Source organism: Brassica napus, chromosome C1 (genome assembly GCF_020379485.1).
Source record: "Brassica napus cultivar Da-Ae chromosome C1, Da-Ae, whole genome shotgun sequence".
Taxonomy (NCBI): domain Eukaryota; kingdom Viridiplantae; phylum Streptophyta; class Magnoliopsida; order Brassicales; family Brassicaceae; genus Brassica; species Brassica napus.
The window spans coordinates 4,406,763-4,420,939 of NC_063444.1; the positions used below are offsets into that span (position 1 = coordinate 4,406,763).

General features: G+C 35.3%; 3 protein-coding genes and 1 pseudogene across 4 annotated transcripts; 1 reads left to right on the top strand and 3 right to left on the bottom strand.

Moving 5' to 3' along the window:
• Positions 1-141: 141 nt before the first annotated feature.
• Positions 142-1,939, bottom strand: LOC106393082. The gene is made up of 4 exons (XM_013833850.3): positions 1,197-1,939; positions 989-1,059; positions 615-888; positions 142-504 (listed from the first exon to the last, which is right to left on the bottom strand). Exons 1-4 carry the CDS (start codon positions 1,278-1,280, stop codon positions 307-309), a joined length of 627 nt encoding a protein of 208 aa, XP_013689304.2. The 5' UTR covers positions 1,281-1,939; the 3' UTR covers positions 142-306.
• A 1,023-nt stretch (positions 1,940-2,962) lies between these two features.
• Positions 2,963-6,067, top strand: LOC106392959 (signal recognition particle receptor subunit alpha). 2 transcript variants are annotated; one of them, XM_048745312.1, is made up of 8 exons: positions 2,963-3,104; positions 3,385-4,394; positions 4,482-4,566; positions 4,651-4,746; positions 4,849-5,109; positions 5,199-5,444; positions 5,526-5,609; positions 5,698-6,067. In XM_048745312.1, exons 2-8 carry the CDS (start codon positions 3,406-3,408, stop codon positions 5,821-5,823), a joined length of 1,887 nt encoding a protein of 628 aa, XP_048601269.1. In that variant the 5' UTR covers positions 2,963-3,104; positions 3,385-3,405; the 3' UTR covers positions 5,824-6,067. The 2 variants fall into 2 exon arrangements, with proteins under 2 accessions (XP_048601269.1, XP_048601270.1); XM_048745313.1 differs by having other exon boundaries at positions 3,089-3,269.
• A 1,981-nt stretch (positions 6,068-8,048) lies between these two features.
• On the bottom strand, positions 8,049-9,551 carry LOC106392894 (gamma-glutamyl peptidase 1-like). The gene is made up of 3 exons (XM_013833687.3): positions 9,116-9,551; positions 8,609-8,938; positions 8,049-8,365 (listed from the first exon to the last, which is right to left on the bottom strand). Exons 1-3 carry the CDS (start codon positions 9,425-9,427, stop codon positions 8,255-8,257), a joined length of 753 nt encoding a protein of 250 aa, XP_013689141.2. The 5' UTR covers positions 9,428-9,551; the 3' UTR covers positions 8,049-8,254.
• Positions 9,552-9,775: 224 nt separating this feature from the next.
• On the bottom strand, positions 9,776-10,923 carry LOC106359131 (annotated as a pseudogene).
• Between the last annotated feature and the right edge of the window lie 3,254 nt (positions 10,924-14,177).

The window sequence follows — 14,177 nt, forward strand, 5'->3', positions numbered from 1 at the left end:
CGTCAATGACTAGTTTAAAAACATATGAAGAGATTTTTAAAATAGTGGTACAATATTAAACTTCCTGAATACATACACATTTGTATAGCATATGAAGAGAATGAGTAAAGAACATTCAACACATAAAATGAGATTCTGTAATCACCAAATTGGATGTTGGGACATATGAAAATTATGATTTCAAACCGTTCAAATCTTCATATATCTACACTTGTGCATGTATAAAACCCTTTAAAGCATATGTGCATATTGGGCTAAATCACAATATCTCAAAATCCTACTTGATATTCTTACTTGAAAACCCTATCAAACACTTAAAGCCACTGGATCTTGCCATGAAACCTTCCTCTTCACTGCTGCTCTGTTTAACTCTTTCTCCACGTCTCTGCAAATCGGCAACTTCATCTCGCAACGTAGATCATCGTTTCCACTACCAAGCATTGCCTTCTTTGTTGCTTCAACGACCACTTGTCCACCATTCGCTTCCGGTTCCTCTTCTTCTCTCTACAATCAAACATGCAAAACACACACAAAATCAAGCTCTGGTCAGTTTCTCAATTCTCAAGACACCAAGGAAGAGCCTAAAAACATGAGAAGTTGTTCTGGCTTTTTACCGAGATCTGGTTTAGGTCAAAGGCCGGGACTTTGAAAGTGCTCCCACCTCCGTTAAGATCAGGAAGTGGAGATGAGTTAGTCAGAACCTCGTCTCCTCTCCTCCTTTTCGAATTCTTATTATCTAATGCCAGTTCTTCCTTCTGTCTCAGAGAAGAGCTCTTTCTTTTACTCGGCACCTTCACATCTCCAGTTTCTGACAATCTCAACAAGTTGGGAGATGATGTTTCAAGAGTTTGGTCTTGCTTCAAGTGTTTGTATCTACGCTTCAAGAACCTATACCGTTTTTGATCGAAAAAACACACTCAGTAAGCTACACCAATGTACCCATCATCACAAGCCAATTAAACGTTAAGAGATGAGAGGGTTAATATACCTAACTTCTGCGTCAAGGTTTGATCGTCTCTGTTTCATCATCTCCAACTTCCTCATCTTAAACACTGTTTCCTGAAAATAACAAAAAAAGTTCAAACCTTTATCTAATATCTGCTCGATTAGAATCAACCCAACAATTCCAAATCGCCAGATCCAGATGAAATCGAAGAGGAACCCCAGAAAAATTACGATAAAAAAACCCTAATTACCTTTCGCAATTCGTGATAATCCTGCAGAAGGGATTGATGCTTGAACATGATCCTGGGATCGACGGAATCAGTAATCTCCTTCATCGGATCGGATCAGAGAATCGCAGATAGAGAAGAAGAAAAAAGTAGAGAAGGAAGGGGAAAAGGGGATTAGGTTTAAATGGTGGCGAGAGAGTCTTATTCCTTGTATGAAACTCCTCTCTTCTTGACCAATGACTTATGAACCCACAAAGAAGAAGCCATCACATCATTACAATTTCGTAGATTGTTATTGTAATTAAATTTTTGGATTTTCCCTTCTTTTTTTTTGGTGGGAGGAGTCTTTGAGACAGACCAGACAAGCAAACAGAAAAAATAGGAGTAGTCATCAAGATGGTAAAGGAAGAAGGAATGAAATAAAGATGGGGAAAAAAAATCAAAACTTTTTTTTTCTTCTGTGTTGTGTCTTTTTGGAAAGTTGCAGAAGGGCATTGAAATGCTGACTAGTACACAGGAAAAAGGTTCTTTCTTTATTGTGTTTGTTTAATGATTTATAGGTTTATGTCTTTGTGAGGTGGGTTTGATGATTGGTGGAGAGTTGAATTTAAAAAGCACATATGGATGGGTCATTGAAGAGATAAAGAAATGAAATTTTGTGGACAGATAATTAATTAAAAGAGATGGGGTCTAGAGAGAGACATCAAAAATTGAAAGAATTGGGAAAGATGAAAAGAAACAGGAGGAGAAGAAAACTATGGAGGAGGAGACTGAAAAGAGATGACTGCTCTGGTGTGCATGTATGAATTGGACCCATCCTCTTAGACTTACCATTATACCCTTTGAATCATTTTTTTTGTTAAAATACTGACTAATAAATTTATATTTTTTTGACAAAAAAATGTTTGTTGACCAAAAAACAAAATGTCATATTAATTCGTTTCCTTGGGTTTTCTCATCCTAACCCATTTGTATTGATGGCCAAGTATAAAATATAAGCATCGACTAAAGCCCATTAAGCTCATTATCATACAATAGTTTCCTTGGATCACTGGTTTATCGATTGAGTGTGAGCCGAAAGACCAATAAACTTTTTAGTATACCTTACCTTTTAGTATAGGTGACTTGCGTAGCTAAAGGCTTCTTTCACGAAGAACAAAAGTATGCATCAAAAGTTGCCGCGTTCATGTCGTGTGTCGTTTACTCGCAGTCAATGGGGACATCGTCACATCGACACCGTCCGTGACCATGACACCGGCTTCCACGAAGCAAAGTGCGGTTCCCACTTTCATTTTGTTTTGTTTGTTTATTCTTATTTTTTTTTATCACCTAAACAAAATTTGTAGGTCGTGTCTGAAACTGGGGTTACAAAGCTTACAATATCCATTTATTTCTAATGTGATAAGCTAAATTCAGATTTAGATTTTTTTTTTTCTAAAGTATGCATATTCCAACTAAGAGTATGATTAATGAAAGTCTCTCTAACTATAACACCAAAAATATTATATTAAATTAGCGAATATTTTAAAAACTTGAAAATTCACACTAAATCTATTAAAATTTCCCAAATAAGAGATTTCGTTCTGAATTTATCAAGTTTTTGAAATACTTATCAACTTATAATATAAATATATTGTGGTCTAACATTTCTATGAAAATTAAATAAATGGAAGAAAGAATCTCGATGAAAATTAAATAAATCCTAATTAGGAGAAATAATCAAATTTATTTACCAACAAAAAAAAAAATCTCCTCACCCCGGGAAAAAAATTAATGTTAACCCTATATATAACAGGAAAATCAATTTAGAGATACATAATTTTCACGTTTCTTTTTTTCGTCGTCGTCGTCTCTCTCTCGCGCCACCGTAAAGTTATTATTTTTCTTATTCGTTTTGGTCAATTGCACCAAGAAACAACAGGAATCAAAAAGGTTCGTATCCTCCTCCTCCTCCTCCTCCTCTTCTGGCTTGTGATTGTCAATTTCGAATCGAATCACGAGATCTGCCTCCTCGGATTCAGTAACAATGATTCTTAGATCGTAGGCTCCTCGATGAACGCTTTCTCTTTAGGATCCGTTCTCTGCGTTTCCTGATCCGTGAATTTGATTGCTTCATTGACTTAAGATCGGATCTGCTTCTCGATTGATTTCTTCAATTGATTCAATTTACGTGTCATCTCCACGATCTGATTTCAAAGTATTGTTTTTTTAGGGCACGAATCGAAGATCGAAGATGTTAGAACAGCTTCTGATCTTCACGCGAGGAGGATTAATCCTCTGGACATGCAAAGAGCTCGGAAAAGCTCTCAAAGGCTCACCAATCGACACTCTGATCCGCTCCTGCCTCCTCGAGGAGCGATCCGGCGAAGTCTCCTTCAACTACGAAGCCTACACTCTCAAATGGACCTTCCACAACGATCTTGGACTCGTCTTCGTCGCTGTTTATCAGCGGATCCTCCACTTGCTCTACGTGGACGACTTGCTCTCCATGGTGAAGGAAAGCTTCTCTGAGATTTATGATCCTAAGCGGATGAGTTACGATGATTTTGATGAGACGTTTAGGCAGCTTAGGATGGAGGCTGAGGCTAGGGGGGAGGAGTTGAGGAAGGTGAAGCAAGTTGGGAAGGTTGTGAGCAGTGTTAAGAAGCAAGGGCAGGTGTCAAAATCTGGTCTTGATGGGGGAAACAAAAGTGGTGGTGGAGGATCGAAGAAGGATGTTGGAGATGGGGATAAGGATAAAGATAAAGTCGGGAGCTTTATGACTAATGGTAATCATAAGATGGAAGATGATGATTCTGACAAGACTAACGGGAAAGAAAACACGGCTGATAATGTTGTACTTGATCCGAGTAAGCTTATGAAGCTGAGGAGTAAAGGTGTAAGAGGTAGAGGTGGTGTAAGGAAGACTGACAGTATAGGTAATAAAAGTTCCAAGGTTGCTGCTGCGGAACCGCCGAAGAAGGCGACGAAGAAGAATAGGGTTTGGGATGATGCGGCTCCTAAGCAAGTGAAGCTGGACTTTACTGATTCCGTTGGTGAGAATGGGAATGGGAACCATGATCATGTAGATATTGCGGCTGCTGACCAAGGAGAAAGTATGATGGATAAGGAAGAGGTTTTTAGCAGTGATGATGAAAGTGAAGATGATGATGACGAACCAAGAAGTGATGAGAAGAAGCCCGAGGCTAAGAAGAAGGGGTGGTTTTCTTCTGTTTTCCAGAGGTTAGCGTTTCTCTTGTTGAATTTGTTACTAATTTACTTATATATTATATCATCTGGTATTAAATGTGTATTGCAATCTTTGTTCAGTATTACTGGGAAGGCGAATCTTGAAAGGACAGACCTTAAACCGGCCTTGAAAGCTCTGAAGGAACGGCTCATGACCAAAAATGTGGTATGTACCTATACAGTGAATCATGTCTTGTGTTTGGGTTTATATTATGGCTTTTACTTGAATTTAGGCTTTTTTCATTCACAGGCTGAAGAGATAGCTGAGAAGCTTTGCGAATCAGTGGAAGCAAGTCTTGAAGGAAAGAAGCTGGCATCGTTCACGAGGATCTCTTCAACCGTTCAGGTGTTGTGCTTTGTCCTTGTGGCTCTAATTGAATCTAGATAACGTTTCACTGTGCAATCTCCATATTGTTTTAACTGTGGTGTGAAATATATATGACTTCAGGGAGCGATGGAGAATGCTCTGATTCGCATATTGACTCCGAGACGCTCCATTGATATAATGAGAGACGTTCATGCTGCCAAAGAACAGAGGAGGCCTTATGTGGTCGTGTTTGTTGGAGTCAACGGAGTTGGCAAATCCACCAATCTGGCCAAAGTGGCGTATTGGCTTCAGCAGCATAAGGTCAGTGTAATGATGGCTGCTTGTGACACATTCCGTTCTGGAGCTGTTGAGCAGTTGAGAACTCATGCTCGTAGGTTACAGGTAATGAAATAATCAAGTAATCGTTGACTAATGGTGTAGATACTGAGTTATATATTGATGTGAAATACTAATTTTGATTTTGGCAACAGATACCAATATTTGAGAAGGGTTATGAGAAGGATCCAGCAGTAGTTGCTAAGGAAGCCATACAGGAAGCAACTCGGAATGGATCCGATGTTGTTCTTGTTGACACAGCTGGTCGGATGCAGGATAATGAACCTTTGATGAGAGCTCTCTCTAAGCTCATTAACCTCAATAAGCCAGACTTGGTCTTGTTTGTTGGTGAAGCTCTTGTTGGAAACGATGCAGTTGATCAGCTCTCAAAGTTTAATCAGGTTCAGTTTATTACCCACCAAAGATTCTTGTTAGATGTTGATTAAACCTTTATTAACGGGTTTTTTCTTTCTAAACTCTAGAAACTTTCGGATCTCTCCAATTCTGGGACCACAAGATTGATTGATGGAATCTTACTGACAAAGTTTGATACCATTGACGATAAGGTACAGTAAAAGATTTAATAAGAATTTATGTTGGCTTGGTCTTCTAGTATGAAAATTATAAACTGAATGTTTGGGACGGGCTTTGTAGGTTGGAGCAGCATTATCGATGGTTTACATATCGGGAGCACCGGTTATGTTCGTGGGTTGTGGCCAGTCTTACACTGACCTGAAGAAGCTCAATGTCAAGGCCATAGTCAAGACACTTCTCAAATGATCTTCTCATAAACATCATCATCACTATCTCCATCACTACCATCATCAGTCAATGTCTTATCCATCATACTTTGTCTTGAGTTCTTGTTTTTTTTTTTTTTTTTTGACTTGGAGACGATTTCTCTTTGGCTGTGTTGTTGTTTCCTTAAAACTCCAAAAGACTATTTCGTTGGAGTCGCTACTATCCCATCCCATGTCTTTGTATGATGCAACTTTTGTATTGAACTAGATGTTCTTTTCTTTTTTTCTCCTGTTTTTATCATTCACCATGATTATGTTGCTTATTGTAACGGGTTAAGATAAGTAACCAAGGCCGTGTGACTACTGTCTGTTTCAGTTAGTAGAGAGGCCTAGGCCATTAGGTTAAGATTAAGTCTTAAGATTAATACTTTAAGATTTGGATTCTATCAACTAGCAAACATGCTATGGTTTCCTTTTGATAACTGGAGACGAGTTGAATAAAAAGTTTTGTATGTATCTTGATTATCATCTCTCGGTCATATATATTACGAGATAGATAATAACGGTCATTTTTTAGTTATCTTTGCGTTATATTTTAAAGTTAATTTAAAGTTAATTTTAGAAAACTATTTAACCAATTAGATTTTATCATTTTTTTAATAATTGACTAGCTGATTTTAAAATTATATATTTAAAATATCTTTAAAATATATATTAGCTGTTAATATACGTATTAGCTGAAACAGAAAATAATTGATGTATCATGTAACAGATAAATTAGTTACTAAAATTTAAGTGGCACCGGTGCCCATAATCGACACTGTAATTAGAGCTTTACACCTGATATGACGTTAAAAATTTATTTCCGAAAATAACCCTATCCCGCATTGACAATCCCATAGATAGCTGTGTCAGTTTCTTCTGTGCATGTCAGAGTAACACTTCTCGAGACAAGCTACTGCTTAGAAATGAAAAGAGGTAATGCTGTGACTATATCTTTTTCTTTATTGTTTCGAATTTTAAAACCGTAAGTGTGGAGAAATCCCCTCCTCTTGTTCCACTTTATATAAAACCAACTTAACATCTATTAGCTTGGAAAGATCTAATTGATACGTCAATTATTAATAACTTACAATAACGATTGTTACAGCTACGTGCATTGTTTTACTCATTAACTTAAATTTTAGTAACTAATTTATCTGTTACATGATACATCAATTATTTTCTGTTTCAGCTAATACATATATTAACAGCTAATACATATTTTAAATGATACATCAAATTATTAACAATCTACAATAACGATTGTTATATGCTACATGTGTTGTTTTACTCGTTAACTAAAATTTTAGTAACTAACTTATCCGATACATGAAAAATTATATATTATTAATACTGAATTATAAAAAATATATCACCTAATTTGGTTATCAAATAAGTATCTTAAGATACTACGGCGTTAACTTTTATAACATGTATCATATTTTTATGAATATATGGTAGTATATCATACCAAAAAATAGCAACACATGCTTACTAAATATGAATCAAAGTCATATGAAAATTACTAACTTTCATCATCAATAGAATTACTATCATGATATTCGTTGGTATTATCAAGATCTGGTGTTAGATTATTTTTGAATTTCGTTGGAATATCAAAAAATTGGCATTGGAATATCAAAAAATTGGCATCTAAATTTTATATACCTTGATTAAAAAATGATAAATCAATAAATATATTCAAAGAAAGAGAAAGAAATGAAGAGAAAGGAAAGGAAGAAAAGAACAAAGAGACTCAGGAAAAAAGAAGATGAGATTAAGAAAAAAGAAAAGGGAGAGAGAATGTCAAGAAGAATAGTAGGGAAGAGAGATTTGTCGCAATAAATTGCAGAGGGAAAAAAAATGTAAGAAGGTTGTAAAGATCAAACTGGAACCAAATTGTAAAAAAAATGGTCTTTGTGTCAACTCATGTTCAAGTAGCTAATATGGACCTTAATTTAGGATATTTGGCTAATTTTCCCTATCTTTTCAGAAAATGTAATTTTTTTAATATTTGTGCACTAAAACAAAACATCAAATATTATAAAAATAACGAAGAATTTTACTAGCTGTAAAAATGTTAACAGAAGGGTACGAGGTCAAATTTACAAAACTGGTACCTGCTACGTTTCATTGTATACCCCTTATTTATTAGAAGATACAATAAATCGTAATTCTACATCAAAATTGTTAAACAAAGTGACAAGAATAAAGACGCTAGGATGATATGCAAAACTATAGCTTTTATTGAATTGTTTTACTTATGGGTGCAACACATAAATGTGACATTGAGATTAATATGAGTTTTTGTTTTCCTGACAAGGATGAGAATAATAGGTTATATATTGAATAAGAATACAGCAAGATGATAAATCCATAAGTGCTCAGATATAACAAGAGCCAAATAGATAATTTGGGAGTGAAACTAATTAATTAGCTGGAACTCTGCCTTTAAGGAAATTCTTGCAAATTGTTTCCAAGAGTTTCCTGTCTGCTCCCCTATTCTCCATCGAGGCCTTTGCCGCATCCGCAAAATCTTGCTGCAAAATCAATTTATGGTTTATCAAATAAATACTATATTCCATATACAAACAAAAATAATATAAATAATGACTTTATAAAAGCAAGGCAACGGTATCCACATACAGTAGATAATGTATTCTTGGTTCAACTAACACCTACTATGATGTGTACTAAAACTGAAGTCACTAAACCATTCTAGTTTTGTACGTTTTCTACATAATTGTTCTACGTAAACGGGGATGAAAGGAAATAAAGCTAACCTTGATGAAGCCAAGACGAAGAACACGATCAACGATCTCGTGGAGAATCTCTTTGTTATACTCGGGATGTCCTTGAATACAGAATAAATGATCCTCAATGGAGAACATCTCCACCTCGTACTTTTCGGAATAAGCTAGTACTTTAGCAGATTCAGGCAACACTAACACTTCGTCCTGATGTAACTTTAGGATGGCTATGCTATCCGGAATCTCATTTCCGAAGAAACTTCCCGGTTTAATCGCATCCTTCACGATGGTTATGTCTGTAAGCTTAAGTTCTGGTCCCTTCCTTGCTCTTCCCACTGTTCCTCCTCTTACTCTGGCTATGATCTAATGTAATTCAAAATTTTCGATAAATCAGAGAGATCTTTTAATGTTAATACAAAACATTATACTTAACGGCAAGTGCTAGTAGAGTTATATCGTTAATATGATAATATTTCAGTATATGGTCTACTGGTTCGGTTTAAGACCAAATGTAAAGTTAGATTGGTAAGAAGAGAGAACCTGGTGACCAAAGCAGATGCCAAGAATCTTCTTCTTCATCTCATCAAGTTTCTTGACGATCTCACATAGCTTAAGGATCCAAGGATCATTCTCGAAGGAATCGTGAGAGCTTCCGCTAATAACGAAACCATCGTACTTGTCAAGATCTTTCTCATCCGGAAACTCGCCCTCTACGACTCTAAACGAGTCCCAATGCTCTCCTTCGTCTCCGAACGTGGAGACAAACACGTTATGGTATCCACCGTACTCTTTCTTTACGAACTCTGAATCAGGAGTTGCAAGAAACAGTGCAAACCTTTTCTGATCAACCATTTTTGGGCTAAAGAAAATAGAGAGAGTGGTTGATTAGAAGAGAGAGAAAGAGATAACAGAGATAGAGGTGCAATGGAAAAGAAACACGTATGCATCTGTGTATTTATATGAGATTTGATTTGGTCGACCCACCTACTTGGTTTTGTATTTTCCACGTTTTGAAATAGTATTGTAATGGAGACAATCGACAGCTAGCAAACCATTATTGACCGTTTGTGTCCATACGTGATTCACATTATTCTGGAGGATGTCATTATTATAATAATACTACATTGATTGTAATTGGGCAAAAAAATAAAAGATCTCATTGACTCCCATGTCAAAAGCAGTTAATAACGTGCAACTTATGTTTCGGTTATTCTGTTGTATCTTATTCTCATATTAACAACTTTACCTTACTTCAAAAGATGTTACAAAAAAACTTATATATATATTTTTTTTTTGGTCTAAATGTTAAGATTTATAACCATTTTCTGAGTTTTACAATGTTGTGAAAGACACAACTTATTACAACAAGAAGCAAAAGAGAGAGTAAAAGAGAGAGGGAGCCGTCTAGATAGCAGTCTTGAGAGGATATGATTAACTATATGGGAAAACAAAGCAAAAGTACAATTCGAGGAGGGAGGGTGAAGCTGCAGTCACTGACGGAAGAGAGACTGCAGTCATTGGCGGAAGAGAGAGCAACCTATCCTGCATACTACGATCCACCACCTTGAAGAACGCCTCGTGAGTCATCGAAACATCTCTGAAGATACGGCCATTTCGTTCACACCAAAAGTTGTAGATAATAACTTGATTCAAAAGCTTCAGCACAGCTACAGCCCGAGAAGCATGCGGTCCCTGCAGTTGCCGGCATAGATCAATCACTGCTGCTACAGAGGTAGGTGGAGCCGCCAAGAACCTGCCACAAAAACGATTCCAAATGACAGTAGCAAAGGAACACTCAAAGAACAGATGACGATGAGATTCGACAGCATTGGAACAAAGAACACAACCTGGTGGAAGAGTTATTCCCCAAGAAATCAACCTATCTCGAGTAGGAAGTCTTTTAAGAACAGCAGTCCATACAATGAAGGAGCAACGGAGAATCTCCTCTTTGAACCAAACCGCCGAGTGCCAATGAACCAGCGGGTTGGGAATGCGCAGCCTCTCCCACGTAACAGAAGAGGAGAAAGAAGTACCGAAACCACCCGAGCTGTTTCTCCACAAGTATACATCACTACCATTTGCTTCACACGGGACATGCATAGTAGATAATATAACTTGAAGAGTCTCAGCATATTCAGATCGCGCAGGGGTAAGTTCCAGTTACCATCACGAACAGCTTGCGACACAGTCACATTTAATGGGATCCTAAGAGACGCAGGCCCTGAGATCCCGAAGAGAAGGTACAAAGGATCCAGCTCCGTCCAATAATCATACCAAAACAAAGCTGTCTTTCCATCTCTGATGCTGCAGCGGAGATAGAGCTGAAGCTCTTGCCTCAAGTCAAGCATGCTTCGAACAGTCTTTGAGAACCTCGGCGAATCGTTAATACACCAAAGCAACAGATTTGCGGGTAGGAGTATAAAAAAACTTATATTAGTAGCTCCAGACTTATATTTGAAAGATCTTGAGAAGTTACTTCTGTGATGGCCAGAATAAATTACCTGAGAAAATGTATTTATAAAAAAACATTTACGTGCGAATTACATTTTAAAAATAGGACAATTCATCAAGAACAATTATTCCATTTTTTATTAAATAAGATTTTCTACAAAGAAAAAAGAATTATTACTTACAACTTTTTGAATATAAATGTACTTAGAACTGGAATTTGAATTTTCTGCTTTTTGTCTAATTGTATCTTTATTTCTTTGCATGCTTTTGACCAAGAATTAAAAGTATCATAATGAAGGGGGGGGAGAAATAGCCGGATCTGAGATTTACTGATATCTATACACTTTTAGAATTTGAAAGTTAATGTGACTGTTTCGTCCGGCTGTGTATGGAACCAGTTTTAGGAGGAAATGCATGAAAGCTCACTTTGCTTTTTCTTTCAGTATATCTCTTCTTGACCAGAACCATTATATAATTCGCAAGTCCAGGTCTTATGTAACGCCGGTTTTTATCTTTTGTTGCAGCCTATTGTCTTTTCTAACATGTTGAAAACATATTCTAGACGGGCTTTCTTAAATAATTTTATACTGGACATTCTTTAGATTCGTACTTTAAAATCAAATAGATTGGCGTAATCAGTCTCGGCTTTGATCGAGTGTCTTCTTTAACGTACTGGTATGGAAGTTAGTCATTATTGAAATTAGTAATTAGCGATGTTAGAATAATAATACTTTGAATGTATGTTATAATACTCGTAAATCGTACAAAGAAAATGATATGTTGCGTGCACCGACTCTTGCAAACGATTTGGATTCCTTTCACCATCGCATATAATATGTAGACACCCGATCTTGTGTTTCTTTTTTTGGAGTAAAATAATATTCAAGGTTCGTTTGCAGGAAAAGAAAACACGCATATACAAATGTATTTCTTTATAATGTTCGTTACAAGAAAACAGACCTTTAAAAAAAAAGAAAATAGACATTACGGCACTTTTAAATTCCGTTCCTTAATTCTTATGGGTACAAACAACACATAAAAATGAAATGAAGAGATTGATATGTGTTATTTTTTTGTTGACGGGATGAGACTAATAAGGTTACATTGAATAGGAATAAAAGCAAGATAATAAATCCATAAATGTTGCAATATAACAAGAGCCCAATAGATAGTTTGGGAGACTAATTAGTTGGAAGCGAGAGCTGGCTTGACCACAAGCTGATCAAGCTTAGGCGTAAGGCCTGGCTAGTACGTTTATCAATTTGTCGGCGGCCAAGTTTAGAATATTGCCGTTAGACCAATTGGTCAAACTTGTGTTTAGGGCTGGGACTTGATGTGCTCTATTTTTATTTTCCCTTATACCATGGACCTCAAAGTGATCAGATCAAACCTGGTGACCAAAGCAGATGCGGAGAACTTTCTTCGCATAGTTTAAGGACCCACTCGTCATTCTTGAAGGAGACAGAGAGAGAGAGAGAGAGAGAGAGAGAGAGAGAGAGAGAGAGAGAGAGAGAGAGCAGCCGGTGAGAAACACGTTTATGAAATTTGTAATGGTACACTGGACAGCCAGCTAACCGTTATTGTCCGGACGAGATTCACGCTATTAGATTCTGAAGGAGATATCATTATAATAATATTACACTGATTGTAGTTGTCGAAAATATTATGACATCAGATTGATTCTCCTGCCCAAAGCAATTGATTTTTTTTTGCTAAATTGCAAATGTCATGAAAATGAAATGAAGGTTTGGTTACAATGGAAATTGAAACCAGAATCTGCTATAAAGCCATTCTGTTTCTAAAGACTGCAAAAAAGTTTTTAAAAAGTCTTTAGAAAACATAAAAGTTAGTCCAAGACATTGATGAACTTGGAACTAATAGAAGATAAGATCAATCAACTACATTACTTCCCACACTAGACACTTCTCGACCCGTAGTCGAACTAGCAAATCAGGGTTATAGCTCATACCAGTAGCTCGAACCCTCACCCAAAGCATCTGTTTTTCCTTATGTATTATGTTATTTATCGTATATCATTCTCATATTAAAAACTTAAAGTTACTTTTAAAAGCTCCGATATGCTCTTTGAAAAGTTTAATCAAGTTCTTTGTCAAAAAAGAAAGAAAGATCTAGACAAGTTACTTTACAAATTTGTTTATATGATGTCCACCGCTATTTGTTGGGTTTGATTATTGGGGTTTAATTGTATGTATTGGTAATTAAAATTTGTAGTTCTAAGCTTATGTAGTTTTGGTAGGATTCAGGTCTTACGAAAATTTTCAAATAGTTTGAAAAAAATGATCGTTAAAACTTAATTAAAACGTTTAATTATGGTTGGATGATATAAAGTAAAAACTAGATGTCGACCCGCGCAACCGCGCAAATTTTTGTTTTCATTTATTTTAATATAAATATTTTGCTTTCAATTCTAAATTGGTATATATATAATATATGTGTCTATCAATTTTTAAAACATAATAAGTTTACGGTATACTTTTTCATTGAATAGATTCTTTCAAACTTTCACATGTATTTGAATCTTCTTCTATATATATATTTTCGGATTATTATTTCATTATTAAAATCGTAACTATATATATAAAGATTAGTAAAATATTATTTTATTGTCATATTCAAAGATATTATAACATTTTACAAATTTAGAAAGTTTTTAAAAAATTAAACTTTTCGCTTCATATATTTATATTATCAAGTAAATAATTAAATATTTAGTTTTTGTTTAATTTTTAAAATAAAGTATATAGTTTAAAATTTTTTTTCATTGGTTCAAGTTAGTAAAGATTAATCATTATTATAATTTTAAAAGTTAACATCGACAAATAATTAAATATTTAACATATAGAGATATAGTATTACAACATTAACTTATATCTATTTAATTTATATTATCTATAAATCCAATGAATTTTCTATTCTTTAAATTCAATTATTGATAGCCCAATACAATTTCTGGTATGCCCAAAATTTAAATGATAAGATTAGTGATTAAATATAACATGACATTTTAGAAATATATCCATTAGGTCTATTTTTTAAAAAATTACACATGAATCAAAGTTGTGATTTCTGTTTTAATATATAAGGTGAATGATTCAATCAACAATCCACTTAGGGGTGTTTTCCGGTCACA